The 25,713-nt window shown below is 47.3% G+C and overlaps 1 protein-coding gene and 4 non-coding genes across 5 annotated transcripts; all 5 read left to right on the top strand.

Moving 5' to 3' along the window:
- The first annotated feature begins 13,210 nt into the window (after positions 1-13,210).
- Positions 13,211-13,329, top strand: TRNAL-CAA (transfer RNA leucine (anticodon CAA)). Its single transcript has 2 exons — positions 13,211-13,248; positions 13,284-13,329. It is a non-coding gene; the product is annotated as a tRNA-Leu (tRNA).
- A 6,931-nt stretch (positions 13,330-20,260) lies between these two features.
- Positions 20,261-20,379, top strand: TRNAL-CAA (transfer RNA leucine (anticodon CAA)). Its single transcript has 2 exons — positions 20,261-20,298; positions 20,334-20,379. It is a non-coding gene; the product is annotated as a tRNA-Leu (tRNA).
- Positions 20,380-20,455: 76 nt separating this feature from the next.
- Positions 20,456-20,574, top strand: TRNAL-CAA (transfer RNA leucine (anticodon CAA)). The gene is made up of 2 exons: positions 20,456-20,493; positions 20,529-20,574. It is a non-coding gene; the product is annotated as a tRNA-Leu (tRNA).
- Positions 20,575-20,655: 81 nt separating this feature from the next.
- TRNAL-CAA (transfer RNA leucine (anticodon CAA)) lies at positions 20,656-20,774 on the top strand. The gene is made up of 2 exons: positions 20,656-20,693; positions 20,729-20,774. It is a non-coding gene; the product is annotated as a tRNA-Leu (tRNA).
- A 131-nt stretch (positions 20,775-20,905) lies between these two features.
- Positions 20,906-25,683, top strand: LOC139057908 (uncharacterized). Its single transcript, XM_070536695.1, has 2 exons — positions 20,906-22,162; positions 25,176-25,683. The coding sequence occupies exon 1, from the start codon at positions 20,913-20,915 to the stop codon at positions 22,140-22,142; it is 1,230 nt and encodes a 409-aa protein (XP_070392796.1). The 5' UTR covers positions 20,906-20,912; the 3' UTR covers positions 22,143-22,162; positions 25,176-25,683.
- Positions 25,684-25,713: the final 30 nt, after the last annotated feature.

The raw sequence follows: 25,713 nt of genomic DNA on the forward strand, positions 1-25,713 counted from the left end.
GCAGTCGCCTTTTCCTGTCCCCCTCTTCAATCTTTTTCTTTCCTGTCTTCTTTCTTTTACTGTCTTATCATCTCGTCTCTTCCGTCACTTCCTAATTTTCTAGGCGGCTAGGGTTAACCTTGTGTATGTGCCCTCCCTTGGGTATGGTATATTGGGTTATAGCAGCAATGCACGGCTGGCGTCTGCAGCCTTACACGTTAAGTGCTACAGCGTCCCCCTGTTGGGCTCCATGGTGGGTGGCCGCCATTGCCGCCGAAAATGTCCGAAATATTATGGGAACACCTGCTTTTCCACGTCTGCTTGATCGTCACCCTCAAAAGAGGGGACGCACCGATGAAATTCTAAGCCTCTTCAAACCAAAAGAAATTTTCTCCCGATTCCAAGTCGTTCACAGCGAAAAAACAGAAAAACCAGCTAGAACCGTATCACCTTTCCTTGTTGCTAAAGGCTTGACTGATGCACTTGGCCCAGGCTATAAGGTCACCAAAATGTCGAGCGGGGATCTCCTCCTTGAAATCCATGACAAAGAACAGCACAGCAAACTAAACAGACTTGTGGCATTTGGAGATATACCTGTTACCGTTTCACCCCATCGGTCTATGAACACAGCACGCGGTGTAGTATCTGATGCAGATCTCATCGACTTGTCCGAAACAGAGCTGTTAGAAGGCTGGAAAGAGCAAAATGTAATTAACGTTCAAAGAATCATTATCCGAAGAGAAAATAAGGAAATTCCTACAAAGCACCTGATCCTCACATTTGCCACTTGCGATCTGCCACAAACAATAGAAACTGGATACACGAAGGTAGCTGTCAGACCATACATCCCTAATCCAAGAAGATGCTTCCAATGTCAAAGATTTGGCCACGGATCGCAGAGCTGCCGTGGTAAACTTACTTGTGCGAAATGTGGAGCCCAAGGCCACGCCTCAGATAAATGTGAAGCAACACCTCACTGTGTAAACTGTGAAGGTGAACATCCAGCATACTCCCGATCTTGTCCCAACTGGAAGAAAGAAAAGGAAATAATCACCTTAAAAGTACACGAAAACATCTCCTTCAAGGAAGCACGAAAAAGATGCTCCCCATTCCACACCAAAACGTACGCCGATGCGACGCGTAAGGGGGCAGCGCCGCACCGGCCTGCGCCACCTGCCCGGCCCGCGCACAGCGAGTCGTTGGCTGTGGCATCCCCCGCCCCCGAGGTGGAAGCAGTTAAACCTGCGCCACCTACCAAGACACAGAGGCCGGCTACCCCGGGTACGTAGGGCCTCAAGACCACGCCTCGCCAGGCGAGGTCTGACAAACAAACGAGAAGCCCGCACGCGCGGGCGTCCAGTGCTTCCCAGGAGGCAATGGACACAACACCGGCACGTTTGGTGCCGAAACACCGGCATGGCTCTCTCGAGCTCGCCAAAACAAACAAAAAACCCATAACAGGGCCAGACGACGGTCCTGTTACCTAAAGTACGCCACTACACACCTGAACACGGAACATTTCTCATCCTAATAAAATGGCTGTACAAATTATTGATTGGAATGCCCGTGGCATTCTAAACAACTTAGATGATATCAAAGAAATAATACAAGAATTTAATCCTAGGCTGTTCTGCGTTCAGGAAACACACTTGAAAACATCAACTACAAATTTCTTAACACAACACACATTATTCCGGAAAGATCGCGATGATGGCCATGCCGCGTCTGGTGGCGTGGCTATTATAGCCCAGAGGTCAGTTCCTTGCCAACACCTCCACCTTCAAACTAATTTTGAGGCAGTAGCGGTTAGGGCGATTCTTTTCGACAGGTTGGTTACGGTCTGTTCCCTCTACATACCACCCGAACATCGCTTGCAACTAAGGGATCTTGAAACACTAGTCAATCAGCTTCCGGAACCATTCATTTTAACAGGTGATGTGAACGCCCATAATACGCTATGGGGCGACAAGCGCTGTGATGCAAGAGGGCGTACTATAGAAGACTTTCTTTTATGTACCGGTGCAGTTCTTCTCAATAAAAAAGAACCCACCTTTTATAGCACCACACATAAGTCATATTCATCAATAGACGTAACCATAGCCTCTCCATCTATAATGACGTACCTTGACTGGAAGGTCGTAAAAAACCCTTACGGAAGTGACCACTTCCCTATTCTCTTAACTTTAACAAAACGAGCTGATCCCGCTCCACAGATTCCCCTATGGAAAATCGACTCGTCGGATTGGGAAATGTTTCAAGAGATCACATATTTACAGTACGATGATTTTACTTCTTTAAACGTGGATGATGCTGTGGCATATTTAACAGTTTTTATTATTGACGCCGCTGAAAAATGCATAAAACAAACTAACGGACTTGCCAATAAGCGTCGTTTGCCTTGGTGGAATGACGCATGCAAAGAGGCACGGAAAAAACAAAATAAAGCTTGGAGCCTGCTTCGTGACTCTCCAACTACGGAGAACCCCATTAATTTCAAGAAGGCGAAATCACAGGGCAGAAGAACACGACGAGGTGCTAAGCGAGAAAGCTGGGAAAGATACATATGTAGTATCAACTCTTACAAAGATGAGGGTAAGGTATGGAACAGGGTGAACAGGTTAAAGGGCAGGGAAGCACAACCGCTTCCTTTAGTAAACGCTCAAGGCAACACCATGAAAGATCAGGCAGACTTCCTGGGTACGCATTTTGAAAATATTTCTAGTGCATCACACTATTCGCCAACTTTCCTAAAGTTCAAGGAACGCATAGAGCGAGAGCGCCTTGAACGAAAATGCGCACCAGATGAACCTTACAACTGTCCCTTTAATCTCGCTGAACTGAAGGCTGCTCTCATTTCCTGCAGCAACTCAGCACCAGGTAGTGATCGCATAATGTATGCAATGATCAAGAATATGCATCTAGAAACATTGAACACACTTCTGTCCCTTTACAACACCATGTGGGTATCTGGGCATATTCCATCCTCATGGAAAGAAGCAATTGTCATCCCAATTCATAAGCAAGGCAAAGACCCTGCATTAGCCAGTAGTTATAGGCCAATAGCGCTAACAAGCTGCATGTGTAAGTTATATGAAAAGATGGTAAATCGGCGTCTAATCTATTACCTGGAAAGCAACCGTCTACTTGATCCCCTTCAATGTGGTTTCAGGGAGGGTAGGTCAACAATAGACCACCTAGTTCGCATTGAGGCAAATATTAGAGAGGCTTATATACACAAACAATTTTTTCTCTCTGTATTTCTGGACTTGGAGAAAGCCTATGACACAACATGGCGATTTGGAATCCTCCGAGACCTCTCTGCGATGGGCATACGCGGCAACATGCTAAATATGATAGAAAACTACTTGACTAACCGGACGTTCCGTGTTAGAGTGGGCAATGCCCTGTCCAGGCTATTCACTCAAGAGACTGGTGTGCCACAAGGAGGCGTGCTTAGCTGCACCCTCTTCATTGTGAAAATGAATTCCCTCCACAAAGTCATTCCATCCTCAATGTTTTATTCAATATATGTAGACGATGTGCAATTAGGATTTAAGTCTTGTAATCTTGCTGTCTGCGAGCGCCAAGTCCAACTCGGACTGAACAAGGTCTCACAATGGGCAAATGAAAATGGCTTCAAGCTAAACCCCCTTAAAAGCTCCTGTGTACTTTTTTCTAGAAAGAGAGGTTTGATACAAGATCCTGATATTATGCTGCATGGACAACACATACCACTCAACACTGAACATAAATTTTTAGGCATAATACTCGACTCAAAACTAACCTTCATTCCTCATATCAAGTATTTGAAAGCTAAATGCCTTAAAACAATGAACATCCTGAAAATATTGTCACATACAACATGGGGAAGCGACAGGAAATGCCTCATGAACCTCTACAGGAGCCTTGTACGATCGCGGTTAGACTACGGTGCCGTTGTGTATCACTCAGCTACACCCAGTGCTCTTAAGATGCTGGACCCTGTCGGACCCGAGCACACGAGGGTCGGACCCTCCCGCGTGTAGCCGTGCGCGGCTTAGCCGTGTCTGGCTGGGGAAAGGGGGATCCTGGGGGTTGAGCTAATGCTGGGTGTTTGGACCTTTAAGGCCCCCCGGTGGAGGCAACACACCCCTTTGGCCTCTGCTTCACATAGACGGCACCCCCGGACTGACCCACCCGGGGCAAATCGGCAGTCGCCTTTTCCTGTCCTCCTCTCCAATCTTCGTCTTTCTCTCCCACTTTTCCATCTTTCCTGTCTTCTCTTCACTTCTTATTACTTCCGTATTTCCTGGCGGCTAGGGTTAACCGTGTGTAATATATCCTGCCTTGGGTATATATATATTAGGCTATAGCGGCGATGCATGGCTGGCGTCTGCAGGTATTCTTCCAACCTTGTAGCGTCCCCTTGTTGGGCTCGGTGGTGGGTGGCCACCATCGCCGCCGAATTTCCCTGCTCTATATGGCAAATAACTTTCCTCCGCTACCTGATCGCTCCCTGAAGAGGGGGCGCACCGATGAGACTTTCACTTTCTTTATGCAGCCAAAACAATCTTTCCCAAAATACCACGTTGTACATAGTCAGAACGATAAGAAAACAGTCAGAATGATCTCACCATTTGTTGTAGCTAAATCTCTCACTGAAGCAATTGGCCCAGGCTATAAAGTAACGAAGATGGGAAGTGGCGATCTTCTTCTGGAACTCCGCGACAAAGTGCAGTATGACAAACTGTCGAAAGTTGTAGCATTTGGGGAAATTCCCGTCTCAGTGGGCCCACACAGATCAATGAACACAGTGCGCGGGGTCGTCTCAGAAGACGACCTCCTTGAACTGAGCGAAAGCGAACTGCTTGAAGGATGGCAAGACCAAAACGTAGTCAAAGTTCAAAGAATAACATTGAGGCGAGATGACAAGCAAATACCTACCAAACACATAATCATTACTTTCGGAACCTGCAACCTACCTGAAACAATAGAAACCGGTTACTGTAAGCTTCGCGTGAGACCGTATATCCCAAATCCACGTCGATGTTTCAAGTGTCAGCGCTTTGGGCATGGGTCACAGAACTGCAGAGGACGTGCTACTTGTGCGAAGTATAGTTCTTCTGAACACGCTTCGGACATCTGTACATGAACAAACCATTGTGCCAACTGTGAAGGAGACCACCCCGCCTACTCTCGATCATGCCCTACTTGGAAAAAAGAGAAACAAATCATAGAACTGAAAGTAAAACTGAACCTATCATTTCCAGAGGCACGTAAGCGTTTCGCACTCCAAAATCAGTCCAGTCCTTCCTACACCGATGTGGCGCGCCGGGGGGCAGCGCTACATCTTCAGGCGACCGCGCAAGTCACACAGAGTGTGACGGCGGTTACGCCATCAGCCCCCCCGGCAGGAGCAGCCACGGCTCTTCCGCCCCCTACGACGAAGGGCCAACAGACCTCCGAGCCTGCCGGTCCCAGGGCCACTGCTCGCGCAGACAGGCCTGAAAAACCCCCGCGCGTGCCCGCTGAGCGGGCGTCATCGAGCGCCTCTGACGAGGCGATGGATGTAACAAAAACCTCTCCGGCGTCCCAGACGCCGAAGGCACGGCGTTGCTCCCTGGAGCGCGCCAACAAAAAAGAAATACCCCGCATCAAGGGGCCTGGAAAGGTCCCTTGAACCAACCTAAGTGATATCTCTTGACACACAGCACATAAACACAAACAAGATGGATACACAAATATTACACTGGAACGTGAGAGGCCTGATCCACAACCTCGATGATATCAAAGAACTCTTACACAAATACAATCCAAAGGTGCTGTGTGTTCAGGAGACACATCTTAAATCTACGCAGACAAACTTTCTTAGGCAATACGCTATTTTCCGGAAGGACCGAGATGATGCTGTTGCATCGTCCGGCGGTGTAGCAATAATAGTAGACAGAGGCGTTGCTTGTCGGCAACTGCAACTCCGAACTCCTCTTGAGGCAGTTGCTATCCAAGCAGTACTATTCAATAAACTAGTTACTATCACGTCCGTATACATCCCCCCAAGTTATCAACTCTCTAGCACAACATTTCAAAGCTTTATTGATGAGCTGCATCACCCTTACATAGTCGTCGGTGATCTAAACGCGCATAACCCACTGTGGGGCGACTCTCGCTGTGATGCGAGAGGACGGCTTGTAGAAAACATCCTGTTCTCTTCAAGTTGCTGCTTGCTGAACAAGAAAAAGCCAACATTTTACAGCTCTACACACAGAACATTTTCTTCGATAGATCTAAGCATAGCGTCTAGTACAATTGTGCCATATCTGGAGTGGGATGTCATTAATAACCCTTATGGAAGTGATCACTTCCCCATCGTTCTAAACCTTAAAAAACAAAGTGAGTGTCATGCACATCTTCCTCGATGGAAAGTTGACTCAGCCGACTGGACAAAGTTTCGCGAACTAACACAGCTGCCCTGGAATAATATCTCTGAACCTAGCTTAGACGACGCAGTAGCATACATAACAGCGCTCATTGTTGAGGCTGCATCAGTATGCATTCCCCAAACAAATGGGTTGCCCTCGAAACGACGTATTCCATGGTGGAATGAGGAGTGTAGGGAAGCCAGGAAAAAGCAGAACAAGGCTTGGAGCCTCCTCCGTAACTCCCCAACCACAGAGAATCTGATTAATTTCAAGGCGATCAAGTCGCAAGGTAGAAGAACGCGCCGCCGCGCTAAACGAGAAAGCTGGAAAAACTACATAAGCAGCATTAACTCGTATACAGACGAACGGAAAGCCTGGAACAGGGTTAACAAAATAAAAGGCCGCGAAACTCATCCCTTACCTTTATTAAATACACAAGGAGACACTCTGGAGGATCAGGCAGATTGTCTAGGAGCACATTTCGAGCACATTTCTAGTGCATCTCATTACACAGATACATTCCTAAAATACCAGCGACTAGCAGAACAGATGAAATTGGGTTGGAACAGCTCATCGAATGAAGCATACAATCGTCCATTTGGAATGGCTGAGTTCCAGGCCTCACTAAACTGTTGCAACAAGTCCGCCCCAGGAAGTGACAGAATAATGTATGAGATGATCAGACACCTACACCCTCAAACCCAAGAAACACTACTGTCACTCTTCAATTCTATGTTCTCCGCAGGATACATTCCGTTAGCCTGGAAAGAAGCAATCGTAATCCCCATTCTCAAAGAGGGCAAGGACCCTTCCTCACCCGACAGTTATAGGCCTATAGCTCTGACAAGTTGTATATGCAAATTATTTGAGAAAATGATTAACCGTCGCCTCATCCATTTTCTTGAAAACAACAAGATACTCGATCCCTTACAGTGCGGTTTTAGAGAGGGTAGATCCACAACAGATCACCTTGTCCGCATCGAGACAAATATCCGTGATGCCTTTGTCCACAAACAGTTTTTCCTGTCCGTATTTTTAGATATGGAGAAGGCATACGACACAACCTGGCGTTTTGGAATCCTTCGTGATCTGTCTGAAATGGGAGTTAGAGGCAACTTGCTATGCGTCATTCAGAGTTACCTCTCGGATCGCACTTTCCGTGTTAGAATTGGTAACGTTCTCTCTCGTCCATTTACGCAAGAGGCTGGTGTTCCACAAGGAGGTGTGCTGAGCTGCACACTCTTTATTGTCAAAATGAACTCCATTCAGACTGCCATACCACATAGTATGTTTTATTCTGTATATGTAGATGATATCCAGATAGGTTTTAAATCCTGTAATCTAAGTATCTGTGAGCGACATGTACAGCTTTGCATAAATAAATTGTCTAAGTGGGCGGACGAAAATGGTTTTAAGCTCAATCCGAGAAAAAGTACCTGCGTCCTGTTCACTAATAAGAGAGGTATACTGGCGGAACCCGTAATCAATCTCAATGGAGAACGGTTATCTGTGAGCTGTGAACACAAATTCTTAGGGATCCTTCTAGACAGTAAGCTAACCTTTGTGCCACACCTGAAGTATCTTAAGGCAAAGTGCCTCAAGACTATGAATCTTCTGAAGCTGTTGTCACGCACAGCTTGGGGAAGTGACAGGAGATGCCTAATAAAGCTGTACAAAAGTCTAATACTAACACGCCTTGACTATGGCGCCATAGTCTATAATTCTGCAGGACCTAGTACTCTAACAATGCTAGATCCTGTCCACCACTTAGGCATTCGCCTTGCTACAGGTGCCTTTAGGACTAGCCCTGTGCAAAGCCTTTACGCCGAATCTAATGAATGGTCCCTATACTACCAAAGGACATATTTAAGTCTTTCGTATGCCTTGAAGGTAAAATCAGCTGTGGATCATCCATGTCATTCAATTATTAACGACTCCTCCATGGCCAGGCTGTTCCGTAACCGCCCATGTGTCCGGCCTCCTCTGTCCCTCCGGTTGGAAGCACTCTCAGAAAAAACAGGGGTCTCTCTTTTAGAGAATGTCTTAATGGCGCCGTCTCGGCTTCCACCGCCTTGGGAGTGGCAAACTATCCAATGTGACATCTCTTTCTTAGAATTACCTAAACACGCACCTGAGGCTCACATACAGTCACATTTTATTGAACTTAAAGAGAAGTATTCTTGTGACGAATATTACACAGATGCTTCGAAGTCTCCCGCTGGTGTTGCTTACGCAGCTCTCGGACCCTCATTTTCAACATCAGGGCCACTAAACCCACACACCAGTATCTTTACAGCAGAAGCATACGGTGTACTTTCGGCTATTAAACACATAAGGCGCACAAATGTCGCTAAGGCTGTTGTCTTTACAGACTCGCTAAGTGTCGTGAGAGCGCTGATTAGCTTACGAAAGCATAAGAATCCCGTTTTGAATGAGTTGTATAGTTTGTTGTGCTCCGCATATATCTGCAACCAAGCGATTATCCTATGCTGGGTACCTGGCCATAAAGGTATAAAAGGCAACGTAGCTGCTGACGAAAACGCTACGTCAGTGAGTTTTAGCGACACAGATGGAAACATCCCCATTCCTGCCACAGACCTAAAGCCCTTTCTGCGCCGTAAATTGAGGAAACATTGGCAAGCAGAGTGGGATACACAAACATTGAATAAGTTACATATTATAAAACCAAGATTGCAGAATTGGATAAGTGACAAAACAGCACGGTACAAAGAAGTACTTCTTTGCCGATTAAGAATAGGACATACTTACAGTACTCACTCCTACCTCTTAACTGGCGGGGAACCTCCTACTTGTAGTAGGTGCAGCGATGGCCTGACTGTCATCCATGTTCTTATCCAGTGCCCTGCAATAGAAACGGAGAGGAAAAAGTATTTCCCTTCTGCATATCGCGAAAATATACCTCTCCATCCTGCATTTTTTCTTAGTGATGAACCGTTTTTCAAACTGCAAACAGTCTTAGATTTTTTAGACGAAACTGACATCCTGAAAATCATTTGGCCAGGCAATTTTTAGCGCGTGACTAACAGCCCTGCATTCAAGGGCTCTCTTAAAACTCTGGTGTCAGTGTTGTTTTATTGCACAATGTTTTAACGACCACCCATTGCCATAGCCCACATCACTGCCTTGTCACCGTCATTATTTTAGCAACTATATATTCTACGCCACTTACAGCTACAGATTTTAGGCCCTTTTACAGCCATATCACATCTACCATAATGAGTTCATTGTGCATGTCATCCACAATACATCGTCAACATTACCACCTGTCATGGCGCTCTTTGGCCAAACCTGGCCCTTGCGCCATAAAACACCACGCATCATCATGCTGGACCCTGTGCATCATCTTGGTATCCGCCTCGCCACCGGCGCCTTTAGGACGAGTCCGATTCAAAGCCTCTATGTCGAATCGAAAGAATGGTCGCTCGAGCTGCAGCGGTCATATTCTACACTTAATTATTTTCTGAAAGTACATGCTAACAAAAACCATCCTTGTAATCCCACCATAAACAATATGACCTCTGCAACACTCTTTCGTAACAAACCTACAGCCAGAGAGCCATTCTCGATCCGTGTGACAAAGCTGAGCGAGGAGATGGATGTTCCTATTCATGAAAATAGTCTAATGGCTTCTGCGAAGCCGTTTCCACCGTGGTTGTGGCGAATTATTGACTGTGACACGTCATTTGTGGAGGTAACGAAGCATGCTCCAGAGGCGCACATTCATATGCATTTTCTGGAATTACAATTTAAATACTCGTGTCCAGAGTATTACACAGATGCGTCTAAATCACATGCTGGCGTGTCATATGCAGCCGTCGGGCCATACTTTTCCGAGTCCGATGTTCTGCACCCTCAAACAAGCATATTTACAGCAGAGGCGTATGCACTGTGGTCGGCTGCGAAACACATCAAACAGTTAAAACTACATAAGGCGGTCATATACACAGACTCATTAAGCGTTGTGAAAACATTGATATCATGCTCCAACCACACAAATCCAGTAATTGCAGATCTTTTTTCTCTCCTCTGTACTATTTATGCATCTGGCCAACATGTAACGATATGCTGGGTGCCTGGACACAGAGGTATTGAAGGTAACGTCCTGGCAGACCGAATTGCTACCTCCTTAGACACAAAAGCTTGCAACATGTCCGTAGCCGTTCCGGTCTCAGACCTAAAGCCATACTTACGGAAAAAACTCAGAAACTACTGGCAGCATAAATGGGACGCTGAAACCCTTAATAAACTCCACATAGTTAAGCCACATTTAGGATACTGGCCATCACTGACCAAGTCCAGACGAAGTGATGTCCTATTCTGTCGTCTCAGAATAGGGCACACTTACGGTACACATAGCTTTTTGTTGAGCGACGGTGAACGTCCAATGTGTAGTAGATGTGGGGAGACACTCAGTGTTCAACATGTCTTCCTAGAATGCCGCGAAACACAAGTCAAGAGGAAAAAACACTTCCCTTTAGCATACAGTCAGTATATACCACTTCACCTGGCACTGTTTCTAGGCAGAGAACCGCTATTTCACATGCAGTCTACCTTAGCCTTTCTAAACGACGTTGACACGCTCCACGTTTTCTGTCCAAGAAATTCGTAACACGGCCTCTTGCGAGAGGCCATGGTTGCGATGTGAACCTATGTTATAGCAGATGCCTCCAGGCCCTTGTACTCAAGGGACCCGCTGAGGCTATTGTGCTATTCGTCAACAACAATCACCTGTTCATTTTTATTCATCTAACGCTATTACACCGTTGTTGTACATCCTATACTTATAACATACCCTACTTTAGTCATTTTCACATTTTTATTCCTTGTGTATTTTATGCAACTTATTGCTCTCAGTTTTAGGCCTCTCTACAGCCACGTAACATCAGCCATTAGTCCATTCAGTGTTCATCACCATTGTCTTGGCGCTCTTTGGTCACACTTGGCCCTTGCGCCATTAAACACTACATATCATCAGGCCAATATACAGCCAGTCGTTTCACGCCATATTCAACGATACTCATTGCCATTCATAATCAAATGTCATGGCGCTCTTTGGCCATTTCTGGCCCTTGCGCCAAGAAACAATATCCATCAATCAATCAGTCATGGCGCTCTTTGGCCATACCTGGCCCTTGCGCCACTAAACAACACACATCCATAAACATGAATTTCAGTCCTTCATAGATGAATTGCCAGAACCTTACGTTGTGCTTGGAGATTTCAATGCGCACTACTGCCTGTGGGGCGACTCTCGTATAAATGCGCGAGATCGTCTTGTTGAACCGTTCCTTCTCTCTTCTGGTGCGTGTCTGCTGAATAAGAAGGCACCCACATATTATTCTATCGCAAACAGAACATTTTCTTCAATTGACCTCAGCCTAGTTTCCCCGTGTATACTGCACAAATGGAATGGGAAGTTATCAACAATCCTTACGGAAGTGACCACTTTCCCATACTGCTAAGAACACCTACAGAGAACGAATATCCACCACAGGCTTCTAGGTGGAAGATTGACACAGCTGACTGGGAGAAATTCCGAACCCTAACTAGTATATCATGGGATGATATGTCCTCGCTAGGAATTGATGCTGCTGTTGAGTATTTTACAGCCTTTATTATAGATGCCGCATCAAAATGCATATCAGAAGTAAATGGCCTGGCATGCAGACGGCGTGTCCCGTGATGGAACGACGATTGTAGGATCGCTCGTAAAAAACGGAACAAAGCGTGGGGGTTCCTACGCGCCTCTCCCACTGCGGAGAATCTTATCAACTTTAAGAAAGCAAAATCCAAAGGCAGGAGAACGCGCCGACAGGCCAGAAGAGAGAGTTGGCTGAAGTTTTTATCGAGTATAAATTCCTATACAGATGAGGCCAAAGTCTGGAACAAGGTTAATAGGATAAGAGGGCGACAAACATATTCACTACCTCTGGCAAACACACAGGGCGATACACTGAAAGACCAGGCAGACACACTTGGGGAGCACTTTGAGCGAGTGTCGAGCTCAACGCACTATTCCCAATCCTTTCTTCAAATATAAAGACATAGTAGAGCGTAAGCCAATCATACGAAAATCCAGGCAGAATGAACCGTATAACCGGCCTTTCGGTATTGCCGAGTTGAGAGCTGCCTTGAACACATGCAAAAGCACTGCACCGGGACCTGACAGAGTCATGTATGACATCATCAGAAACCTACATACTGACGCACAAGTTGCACTTCTTACACTATTCAACACTATTTGGGCTTCGGGACACCTCCCACCCACATGGAAAGCAGCGATTGTGGTTCCTGTTCTAAAGCAGGGAAAAGACCCTTCCTTGGCAACAAGTTATCGTCCGATAGCACTAACAAATTGTATGTGTAAAATTTTTGAAAAAATGATAAATCGCAGACTTATGCATTTCCTTGAGCTCAACAATATGCTCGATCCTTATCAGTGTGGCTTTAGAGAAGGGCGGTCGACAACCAATCATCTGGTGCGCATTGAAGGAAATATCCGCGATGCATTTTATACATGGACAGTATTTCCTATCGATATACCTTTCCCTTTCCTTCTTTCCTTCCCATTTTCCCTTTCCCCTGTGTAGGACACAGTCCTAGTTAACCTCCCTACCGGGCTCAGTCCTAGTTAACCTCCCTACCTTTCCTTTATCATTTGCTCTCTCTCTCTCTCTCTCGATCTCTCTCTCTGGTCCACGTATGTGGGCGTGGGTTCGAATCCCACTTCTGACACACTATTTTGCGTTTCTTTTTTATACCGCGCTCTACGCGCCGTTCACTGCGAGCGCGTCTGACGGGCGATATGCAGTGTCAGGATGGCCGAGTGGTCTAAGGCGCCAGGCTCAAGGGAAACCTTGCCCAGCGATGCGGGTTACACGAGAATTCTGGTCCACGTATGTAGGCGTGGGTTCGAATCCCACTTCTGACACATTATTTTGCGTGTCTTTTTTATACCGCGCTCTACGCGCCGTTCACTGCGAGCGCGTATGACGGGCGATATGCAGTGTCAGGATGGCCGAGTGGCCTGATTCTGCTTCCGGCAGCCGAGCTAAGCGGTCAGCAGAATCATAGGCTCCAGAGGAGCAGCGACAGCGGCCACTTTTGGCCGCGGAAACAGGCTTACCGACGAAGACAATGAGTACCCGTTTATTTTGCCGCAACTGCCGAAAGGACGAGTAACGATCAGCACCGTGTTTTTACACGGGGATGTACGTGCGAGACCCTACAAGGTTGAAGACTTCAGGGACGCCCTATTGCCGACGGGCCTGCTACCTGACGTAGTATGCATAGGGGCGTATCAAATTAACCACGTCTGGGCGGTGACTCTCAATGATGCGACTGCCACAAAACGCCTGCTGGCCATGAAGGAAATGCAAGTGAAGGGACGACGGTGTGTCATTGTTGACCCACAAGACCAGCAAGTGAAGCTTAGGCTTCACTGGCTGCTGCACGGCGTTTCTGATGAGGACATTCGGACGGCGTTCGCAGCTTTCGGCAAGGTGGAAGAGGTGAGCCGAGAGCGGTGGCGTGTCCAAGGCATGGGAGACAAGACCTCTACTACCCGGACCGTGCTCCTGAAGCTGAACAGCGGCGTAAAACTGGAAGACCTGCCTCATCAGGTGCGCGTCGGCGGAGAGCTAGCATTGGTGGTCGTTCCCGGGAGGCCCATGCAGTGTCTGCGCTGCCAATGCACGGGACACGTCCGCCGAGATTGTAAAGTTCCCCGCTGTTCAAGGTGCAAGCGTTTCGGCCACGTCGATGCTGACTGCGTCAAATCGTATGCAGCCGTGACAGGACCAGCAGCGAGTGACGTTGCTGCAGAGCACGTTATGGACGTGGTCCAGACGGAGGACGCCGCCAAAGGAACCGGAGACCCGGTTCCGACAGCGACAGTCAGTGGGACATCGATCGTCGGCGCAGAAGGCACGGTGGCTGAGGCTGGCGAGAAAACGAGCAAGACGGCACAGCTCCTGTCTTCAGTGGGTCATGCTACGGGGGGCGTTAACGACGAGGCACCCGATGACGACACGACAGCAATGCTGCAGGACGAAGACACCCACCATCCCACCATCGCAACTCACAAATCGGCGCTTAACACAACATTATCAGTCATGGCGCTCTTTGGCCATACTTGGCCCTTGCGCCACTAAACAATACACATTCATTCACACCAACGACGGTGAGCAGACTGCAACTCTCGGTGCCCCAGTCAAGCGCCCCCACGACGCGACGAAGGACCGGGACGGTAGTGCAACCAGCTCCAACGAGGGGCCACCGCCGAAGGCGCCTCATGGGAGGCGGATGGGCTTCAACCCAAAACCTAATATTCCGCCTGAAAAAAAGCCTGTTGTCAAAGTGGGGACGGTGACAAACGCCAGCAAGCCGGAAGGTCCCGGAGGCGGCTAGCCGAGGGCTAGCCGCCTCCGGGCGCCATGCTCCGGGCCTACTTTTTTTTTTCCTTAGTTAAGATGGCTCTCTTACCGTCACTTACTATCGTCACTTTAAACTTGAGAGGGTTGGAGGCTAGTCGTAGACAAAGTCAGGTCCTACGGTTGGTCACTGACCAAGACATAGACGTACTAGCCGTCCAGGAGACCAAGGTTGACGGAGAGGAGGAGACCGGGAGCATGGTGCGGCGTTTCACGACAAGATATTATGCGGTCGTGAGTCACGCGGTAGGGACGTCCGCCGGTTGTGTTCTGTTTGTAAAGAAGTTGCCTGATCTTGTTCAAAGTGTATTTGCATGCCAGTCTGGAAGGATTGTTTTTTGTGATTTTGTTTATCGTGAAATTGAATTTCGAGTCATGTGCATATATGCGCCGAATTCTGTAGAAGAGCGCACCTCATTTTTTGAGAACTTTTTTCAGTATATTTGCAGCGATAAGTGAATGATTTTGTTGGGGGATTTTAATTGTGTTTTGAGTGCTCGGGACAGAGCCAATAATGCCGGTATTCGTGATAGAAGCAGCAGTGTGTTGACTAAACTAATAAGTGAAAATGAACTGGACGATGTTTGCGAGTGTCTGGAGGGGGAGAGGGAAGTAATGTACACGCGATTTCAAGGTATCAGTCACGCGAGGTTAGACCGCATGTACATATCGCAAGACATGATTCCAAAGTGCCATAGTTATTCTGTGGCACCAGTATCGTTCTCACATCACTGCTTGGTGAAATGTAACATAGGCACGGAGAGGAAGAGAGAATCTTTTCATTGGGACCTATGGAAAATGAACGCCTTACTACTAAAAGACCAACCATTTGTAGAGGCAGTACATGAGGCCGTTAGGGAGCTTTGTGAGGATAATAGTCAAACAACAGCAGAGAAATGTGAAGGGTTCAAACAAAACGTAAAAATTAAAGCCTGTGAAAGATCGAGCTGCTTAAAGTTTGAGAAGGAAATGAAAGAAAAGAGCTTGCGAAAGACACTTAAGCAGCTGATAGCGCTTGAGTGCGAAGTGCCAGGAGCGTATAAACAAGATGTGCGAACCATTAAAGAAAAAATCGAGCAGCTCGACAAAGAACGGTATCAAGGTGCGATGGTGCGCGCAAGAACAAATGCATTAGTAGCTGGAGAGACGCCCACTAAAAGGGCGCTTGGACTTGAAAAAGCGCAAGGTAGAAGGAATCACGTCGATAAGATTCTATGGAATGGCACAACTGCCGACGACAGTAAGAGTATAGGCCAAGCGTTTTGAGTGTATTACCAGTCCGTCTTTGCGTTTCAAGAAGCGAATGTAGACGAGTTTAAAAAGGTTTTTCTCGGTCGCATGCCGCGATTGAGTGACGACACAAAAGAACGATTAGAAAAGAAAATAACAGAAAGCGAAGTTGAATAGGCAATTGGGGATTTGAATCAAGGCAAATCACCGGGACCTGACGGCCTGGGCGCTTGTTTATATAAAGCTTTCAAGAAGGAACTGTCACCGTTGCTAGCACGGCTGTTTAATGATGCGTATGAGAACAAAGCTTTGCCACCTTTTGGCAAAGTGCATACCATACTCCTCCCTAAGAGTGATCAAGTGGAGAAACTTAGGCTGGTGACATCTTACAGGCCGATATCTTTAACCAATGTAGATTATAAAATTTTCATGAAGGTTTTGGCAGCCAGACTTCAAAGTGTAATAAAGGAAATTGTCGCAGATCACCAAACGTGTGGAATCAAAGGAAGGTCGATTTTTTCGAATATTCACACGATGCGGTGCGTGCTCGAGTGCTGCGACGTCACCTTGGGCGGAGTCGCAGTGCTTCAGCTCGACCTCGAGAAAGCCTTTGATTGTGTCTCGCATGGTATGTTGTTTGCCATTTTGGATCACGTTAATATTGGTTCCATCATCGCTGAGGGAGTGGCGTTGGCGTATCAGAACTGCACAGCACGCTTAATTGTGAATAAATCATTGGGGGCCCCCATTAACGTCATGCGTTCTGTGCGTCAGGGCTGCCCCCTCAGTCCTCTTTTGTTTGGAATTTACATAGAAACTATGTGTTTGGCCATAATTCAAAATGATCAAATACGCGGTTATAATTTGGCAGACACAGAAGTCAAGCTCTTGGCATATGCAGATGACATCGCAGTGTGCTGTACAAGCAAACAAAGTCTAACGGAAATGATAAGCGTAGTGAAAAGTTTTTGTGGTGTGACGGGCAGTAGAGTGAACTGGGGGAAGTCCCTCGGTTCGTGGCACGAAGAGTGGTCTTCCACATCGGACCATTTTGCAAATGAGAACTGGATGAAAACCCCGACCAAGTATCTAGGTGTTCCCATGGACAGTTACAAAAATAGCGACGAATACTGGATGAACCAAACAAAAGAAACTAGAGAAAAGCAGAAAGGTGGAAAGGCATCAACCTGTCGATTTTCGCTAAGGCAACGGTGTGTAACATGTTTTTTATTACGAAGTTGTGGTATGTCATGCAGACGTTGTACTGTTCAAGGGTAAACGTGCAAAAGCTGCACAGAGTGTTCGCGGTTTTTATCTGGGGCTCTACCTGGGAAAGGTGTAGCCGAACAAATCTGTTCAGGCACGTGAAGGAAGGGGGGCTGGGCTTGGCGCATCTTTTTGTTCGACAGCTTGTCAACCGCTTTTTGTTTTGTCGCGATGTGCGCGATCCTTTTTTGCGCACCGTATGTCAGCTCAGGTTGAGCGACGCATTGCCTGCATATGTTGTCAGTACGGCAAGCATGACCGGAACACTGCGTGGTTATTTTAAGGAAGTGGCAGACAGTGTGCGTTTCCTTTCAGTTCGTTTTTCAAACGATTATCTGTGTCACGTGAAAAGGAAAACACTGTATAAAGATGTGTGCGACATTGTGTTTCCTGTGCCGTTATACAGAGCCATATACAGTGGAGGGCCAGGACAAGACGACCTTAAACGGGTGAAACGAATGCAGGTGCCACCAGGGGTTAAAACCTTCTTTTTTAAGCTCCACACAGGAACGCTCTCTGTGAAGACTTTTGTCGAAGAACGAGGCTGTCTTCTGCCGTGGGGATCCCACTGCTTGATCTGTCAGAAGCCGGAGACCATTGATCATGTTTTCTTGCATTGCTGGGCGGCGGTTTTCCTATGGGACGTTTTAAAGCGAACGCTGAAAAAGGAGTTACCGGTGGACCCCCAAGGGATCAGGTATCTGCCAATTAAAGATGAAGACGGAGTGCCGTATGATCTTAATATGTTGAAAGCCCGCCACTCTATATGGCGAGCTCGCATGGCCGGGTACCATTGCGACACCGACGCTCGGCCAGCGCGTATGTATTTCAGAGAGTGTATGTCCTCATTTATTGAAATGCACAAAATGCAAGAGTGTGTACCGGATTGGCTGTCGAGGCTCGAACCTTTGACAGTCATGAAGGAATTTTAATTTAACAACGTCAGTCCTATGAGAATGGACGGCTTTCTAGCGCTTTTTTCTTGTCTTCCTTTTTCTCTTGCAAGAGGCTTGCATCTGTGTCATGCGTGTGAAATTCATATGTGCGATGTTATATTGAAAACCGGTAATGAATAAAAAAAGTGTCAGGATGGTCCCTCGTTGGCCCGCATCAAACCTGTGGCATTAAAGGTAGAACAATTTTTACAAACATACACATAGCAAGAAGTATTCTGGAATGTTGTGACGCAATGCATGACCGCGTAGCTATGATTCAGCTAGATTTACATAAAGCGTTCGACAAAGTTGTACATGAAGTTCTGTTTTTATTGCTGGAGCACGTAAATGTTGGATCTGTAATTACTGAAGGCGTTAAAATGGTGTATCATGATTGCACAGCCAAATTAGTGATCAACAAAGAATTAAGTATGTCAATTCCTGTGCGGTCGAGTGTGAAACAAGGATGTGCGTTGTCCCCTCTACTTTTTGCGATATACTTGGAGCCGTTTTGTTTACGTTTGCTTGCAACACCATGTATTCGAGGCTTCACTTTTTTCAGCAGTGAAGTTAAGGTCTTAGCGTACGCGGACGACATAGCCGTGTTTTGCACTGATGCTAGAAGCGTGCAGGAAGTTGTCAGTGTTGCTAATGCGTTCTGCACAGCAACTGGTAGCGTGATCAGTTGGTCGAAATGCCTTGGATTTTGGCATGGCAACTGGCAGAGCACCCCCGAGGTGTACTGTAATATGAATTGGACCGTCTCCCCCGGAAATTACCTCGGTGTCCCGCTAAATAACTACCTCAATGCTGATGAATATTGGTCTGAGGAAAATAAACGCGTCAAAAATGCTACCGATAAATGGGGTGGCCATAACTTCTCAATGTTCGCAAGAGCTTCCGTTTGTAATATGTTTTTAATTGCAAAAGTGTTCTACGTGTTGCAAGTGATGGCCATGACAAGAACTTCGGTTCAAAAAATCCACCGAGTGTTTGCGACCTTTATTTGGGGATCGCAATGGGAGCGCACAAGCCGGTGCAATTTGTTTCACAAGGTGAAAAATGGTGGGCTAGGGCTCTCACACCTGTTTTTCAAGCAGCTAGTAAGCAGATTCTTCTTTGTGCGGGACCAAACTGATGTGTTTTTGAGAACTGTGATCCAAGCACGATTGCAGGATTATCTATCTGACTTTGTCGTGTCATCTGTTTCTTTTGGAGCTGGACCGCTCAGTCCTTATTTTCGTGAAGTGGTTACTTCTGTACGCCTGCTCAAGGCAAGGTTCTCATATGAATACTTGTGTGATGTCACGAAAAAGCGTTTGTATTCTGATATTCTCGATGTATTTTTACCATTACCGGTTTACCGAGCTGCCTACAGGCTAGGTCCTGAGCGCGATGTGCTAAAGCGCGTTAAAAAAATGCCAGTGAGACCCTCTGCTAAAACGTTCTTTTTTCAATTACATACTGACACTCTCCCTGTAAAGCCATGGTTACAAAGCAAAGGTCTTTCTGTACCTTGGTCGGTAAACTGCTTAATCTGTAATAAGCCAGAATCAATTGAGCATATTTTTATTGACTGCCATGACGCCGTATTTCTGTGGGACGTCCTACAAAGAACACTTAAAAAAGAATTGCCGATAAGCCCTTTTGGAATCCGGTTTCTTCCACGTGCAGAAACAGGGGAAGCGCCGAGTGATATGCTAATGCTGCTTTGCATGCACAGCGTATGGAAGACGAGAATGGACATCAGACATTGTCATATACAGGCTCACTCAGCAAGACACTATTTTGTTGAGAGCATTATATACACACGCGACTTGTTCAGAGCACTATGTGAACCCCCGGAATGGCTTCCTGTACTAGACCAATTGGCTTCTGTGAAGCCCTTCTAAACACCTTACACTGGCCGAGCTGTGGCTGGTGTTTTTAGAATATGTACATGTCGTGTAATTGATCTTTTTGTTTGCGTTTGTGAAAAGGCAATAAAGAAAAAAAAAAAGTCAGGATGGCCGAGTGGTCTAAGGCGCCAGACTCAAGGGAAACCTTGCCCAGCGATGCGGGTTACGCGAGAATTCTGGTCCACGTATGTGGGCGTGGGTTCGAATCCCACTTCTGACACATTATTTTGCGTTTTTTTTTATACCGCGCTCTACGCGCCGTTCACTGCGAGCGCGTCTGAAGGGCGATATGCAGTGTCAGGATGGCCGAGTGGTCTAAGGCGCCAGACTCAAGGGAAACCTTGCCCAGCGATGCGGGTTTCACGAGAATTCTGGGCCACGTATGTGGGCGTGGGTTCGAATCCCACTTCTGACACATTACTTTGCGTTTCTTTTTTTTTTATGCCGCGCTGTACGCGCCGTTCACTGCGAGCGCGTCTGACGGGCGATATGCAGTGTCAGGATGGCCGAGTGGTCTAAGGCGCCAGACTCAAGGGAAACATTGCCCAGCGATGCGGGTTACACGAGAGTTCTGGTCCACGTATGTGGGCGTGGGTTCGAATCCCACTTCTGACACATTATTTCGCGTTTCTTCTTTTTTTTATACCGCGCTCTACGCGCCGTTCACTTCGAGCGCGTCTGACGGGCGATATGCGGTGTCAGGATGGCCGAGGATTCTGCTTCCGGCAGCCGAGCTGAGCGGTCAGCGGAATCATGGGCTCCAGTGGAGCAGCGACAGCGGCCACTTTTGGCCGTGGAAACAGGTTTAGCAACGACGAAGAAACCGACTACCAGTTTATTTTGCCTCAGCTGCCAAAAGGACGAATTGTTAATAACACCGTGTTTCTACATGGTGACGTACGAGCGAGGCCGTATAAGGTCGAGGACTTTAGGGATGCTCTAGCGCCCACGGGCCTGCTACCGGAAGTTGTGTGCCTTGGGGCGTACCAAGTGAATCATGTCTGGGCAGTGACCCTCGGTGATGCTGCTGCAACAAAGCGACTGTTGGCCTTGAAAGAGATACAGGTTAAGGGGCGGCGATGTGTTATCGTCGACCCTCAGGACCAGCAGGTGAAGCTCCGGCTTCACTGGCTGCTACACGGCGTGGAAGACGAAGATGTGCGGACTGCGTTGGCGGCCTTCGGCAAGGTGGTTGAGGTGAGCCGGGAGAAGTGGCGTGTTCAAGGCGTTGCGGAGAAATGTTCGACCACGAGGACCGTTCTTCTCAAGCTGAAGGGCGGACTGAAAGTGGAAGATATTCCTCACCAGATACGCGTTGCAGGGGAGCTGGCCTTGGTGGTGGTACCCGGTCGTCCGATGCAATGCCTACGCTGCCAAGGCACGGGACACGTCAGGCGGGACTGTAAGGTGCCGCGCTGCTCGCGTTGCAGACGCTTCGGGCACGTCGACGCCGACTGCGTCAAGACTTACGCTACTGCGACTAGCCCAGTCGCGAGCGAAGAGGCGGCAGTGCACGTCATGGATGCAGTTGAGACCGAAGACGCTGTCAAGGGAGCCGGAGAACAAGTGCCCCCAGAGAAGACAAGTACCACGACGGTGCCGGAGGTCGCTGACGCCAAGGTCGTCCAAGTCGCTGAGCAGGTTACTGGGCCTGCAAGTGTCGACAAGGACAAAGAGCCTGCGAAGGCAGGCGCTAGTGAAGCTGAACGGGACGACGACGAGTCAGCGATGCAACAGGGCGAGTACGCTGACGGAGGGGACCGGGCCGCTGGTCTGGGTGCCTCATCCAAGCGCCCCCGTGACGAGGCCGGAGACAAGAACAACGCAGCATCCAGCACTAGTGACGGGCCGCCGGCGAAGGCGCCTCAAGGGAGACGGTCGGCCTTCAAGCCTAAGCCAAATGTTCCGCTCGAGAGAAGGCCTGGTGACAAAGTGCAGCAGACGAACACCACCGGGAAGACCGGCGGTCCCGGAGGCGGCTAGCCGAGGGCTGGTCGTGAAGGGTAAGCACCATGCTCCGGGCCTACCTTATACTTTAGTTCAGCATGGCTTCTAATCCGTCACTCGCTATTGCCACACTAAACGTAAGAGGGTTGGCGGCTAGGCGTAGGCAAAGTCAAGTCCTACGGCTGGCCACTTACCAAGACTTAGACGTTCTAGCTGTCCAGGAGACAAAGGTTGACGGAGAGGACGAGACCGGGAGCATGGTGCGGCGTTTCACGACTAGATATTATGCGGTCGTGAGCCACGCAGTAGGGACGTCCGCCGGTTGTGTTCTGTTTGTTAAGAAATTGCCTGGCCTTGTTGTTAAAAATGTATTTTCATGTCAATCCGGAAGGATTGTTTTTTGTGATTTTGGTTTTCGTGACCTTGAATTCAGAGTCATGTGCATATATGCGCCGAATGCTGTGGAAGAGCGCGCCTCATTTTTTGCGAACCTTTCCCAGTATGTTAGCACTGATAAGTGCATGGTTTTGCTGGGGGATTTCAATTGTGTTTTGAGGGCTCGGGATAGAGTAAATAATGCTGGTATTCGCGATAAAAGCAGTTGTGTGCTGACAAAGCTAATTAAAGATAATGAACTGGATGATGTCTGTGAGTGCCTGGAGGGGGAGCGGGAAGTCATGTACACGCGATTTCAAGGTAGTAGTCATGCGCGGTTAGACCGCATATACGTATCACAAGGCATGATTCCAAAGTTCCATAGTTATTCTGTGACACCAGTATCGTTTACAGATCACTGCTTGGTGAAATGTCATATAGGCACGGAGAGGATGAAAGTCGACTTTAATTGGGACCTATGGAAAATGAATGCCTTATTACTAAAAGACGAGCCATTTGTAGAGGCAGTGCATGAGGCCGTCAGGAAAGTAAGTGAGGAAAATAGTGAAACAATAGCAGAGAAATGGGAATGCTTCAAACAAAACGTAAAAATGAAAGCTTTAGAAAGATCGAGCTGCTTAAAGTATGAGAAGGAAATGAAAGAAAGGGGCTTACGGAAGACACTTAAGCAGCTGATAGTGCTTGAGTGCGAAGAGCCTGGGGCGTATAAAGAAGACGTGCGAACCATTAAAGAAAAAATCGAGCAGCTTGACAAGGAACGGTATGAAGGAGCGATTGTGCGCGCAAGAGTAAATGCAATAGTAGCTGGGGAGACGCCCACGAAAAGGGCGCTTGGACTTGAAAAAGCGCATGGTCGAAGGATTCACGTCGATAAGATTCTATGGAACGGCACAATTGCTGAAGACAGTAAGAGCATAGGCCAAGCGTTTCTAGAGTATTATCAGTCGCTCTATGCGTTTCAAGAAGCGAATGTAGACGAGTTTAAAAAGGTTTTTCTCGGTCGCATGCCGCGTTTGAGTGACGACACGAAAGAACGAATAGAAGGGAAAATAACGGAAAGCGAAGTTCAAAAGGCGATTGATGGTTTGAACCAAGGCAAATCGCTTGGACCTGACGGCCTGGGCGCTTGTTTATATAAAGCTTTCAAAAAATAGCTGTCGCCGTTGCTAACAAACCTGTTTAATGATGCGTATGTTAACAAAGCTTTGCCGCCTTCCTTTGGCAAAGCGCATACCATACTCATCCCTAAGAGTGATCAAGTGGACAAACTTAGGCTAGTGACATCTTACAGGCCGATATCGTTAACCAATATTGATTATAAGATTTTTATGAAGGTTTTGGCAGCCAGACTTCAAAGCGTCATAAAGGAAATAGTTGCTGGTCATCAAACGTGAGGTATCAAAGGAAGATCGATTTTGTCAAATATTCACACGATGAGGTGCGTGCTCGAGTGCTGTGATGTCACCTCGGGCGGAGTCGCAGTGCTCCAGCTCGACCTTGAGAAAGCCTTTGATTGTGTCTCTCATGATATTTTGTTTGCCATTTTCGATCAAGTTAATGTTGGTTCCATAATCACTGAGGGAGTGGCGCTGGCGTACAAGAACTGCACAACACGCTTAATTGTGAATAAATCATTGGGGGCCCCCATTAACGTCATGCGTTCTGTGCGTCAGGGCTGCCCCCTCAGTGCTCTTTTGTTTGGGATGTACATAGAAACTATGTGTTTGGCCATAACTGAAAATGATCAAATACGCGGTTACAGCTTGGCAGACACAGAAGTCAAGCTCTTGGCATATGCAGATGACATCGCAGTGTGTTGTTGAAGCAAACAAAGTGTGACGGAAACGATAAGGGTAGTGAAAAATTTTTGTGATGTGACGGGTAGTAGAGTGAACTGGGGCAAATCGCTTGGTTTGTGGCACGGAGAGTGGTCTTCGGCCCCGGACAATTTTGCAAATGTGAGCTGGATAAGAACCCCGACCAGATATCTAGGTGTTCCCATGGACAGTTACAAAAATAGCGATGAATACTGGACGAATCAAGCAAAAGAAACTAGAGAAAAAGCAGAAAGGTGGAACGGCATCAACCTGTCAATTTTCGCAAAGGCAACAGTGTGTAACATGTTTTTTATTACGAAGTTGTGGTACGTCATGCAAACGATGTACTGTTCAAGAGTAAACGTGCAAAAGCTGCACAGAGTGTTCGCGGTTTTTATCTGGGGCTCTACCTGGGAAAGGTGCAGCCGAACCAATCTGTTCAGGCACGTGAAGGAAGGGGGGCTGGGCTTGGCGCATCTTTTTGTACGACAGCTCGTCAACAGATTTTTGTTTTTTCGGGATGTGAGTGATCCATTTCTGCGTACGGTATGCCAGCTAAGGTTGAGAGGCGCGTTGCCGGCACTTATCGTTAGTACTGATAGTATGCCAGGAACGCTTCGAGGCTACCTTAAAGAAGTTGTGGATAGTGTGCGCTTTCTTTCTGTTCGTTTTTCGTTTGAATTTTTAAGTGAAGTTAAAAAGAAAGCATTATATAAAGATGTTTGCGACATTGTATTTCCAGTGCCATTGTACAGAGTTCTATACACTGGAAGACCAGGACAGGATGTCCTTAAACGAGTGAAAAAAATGGAGGTGCCTACGGGGGTGAATATATTCTTTTTTAAACTACACACAGGGACACTCTCGGTGAAGACATTCATGGAAGAACGTGGCTTCCTTGTACCCTGGGGATCTCACTGCTTGATTTGCAAGCAAGCTGAAACAGTAGACCATGTCTTCTTGCATTGCTGGGCCGGGGTGTTCTTCTGGGATGTCCTACAACGAACAATGAAGAAAGAGTTACCGTTAAACCCACATGGAATCAGGTATCTGGCGATAAAGAATGAGGATGGGGTTCCCTTCGACTTAATAATGCTGAACGGCCTTCACAGTTTATGGCGTGCAAGGATGTCTGGGTACTACTGTGACCCGGACGCTAGGCCTGCGCGTACGTATTTCAAAGAAAGCATGTCTAGATTCATTGAAATAAAGAAAAGAGAAGATTGTGTACCCGCGTGGCTGTCGAGGATAGAACCTCTGACAGCATTGAGAGAATTTTAATAAGACAACGCCAGTCCTTATTGGACTGATGGCATTCATCTTTTGTTCAAAATGTCTGTAGTTATGTAATTTTGTTCTGTATTGTGGGCTGTGTACAATGTCGAAGACCGGTA

This window comes from Dermacentor albipictus, chromosome 3, assembly GCF_038994185.2.
Source record: "Dermacentor albipictus isolate Rhodes 1998 colony chromosome 3, USDA_Dalb.pri_finalv2, whole genome shotgun sequence".
NCBI classification, from domain to species: Eukaryota; Metazoa; Arthropoda; class Arachnida; order Ixodida; family Ixodidae; genus Dermacentor; species Dermacentor albipictus.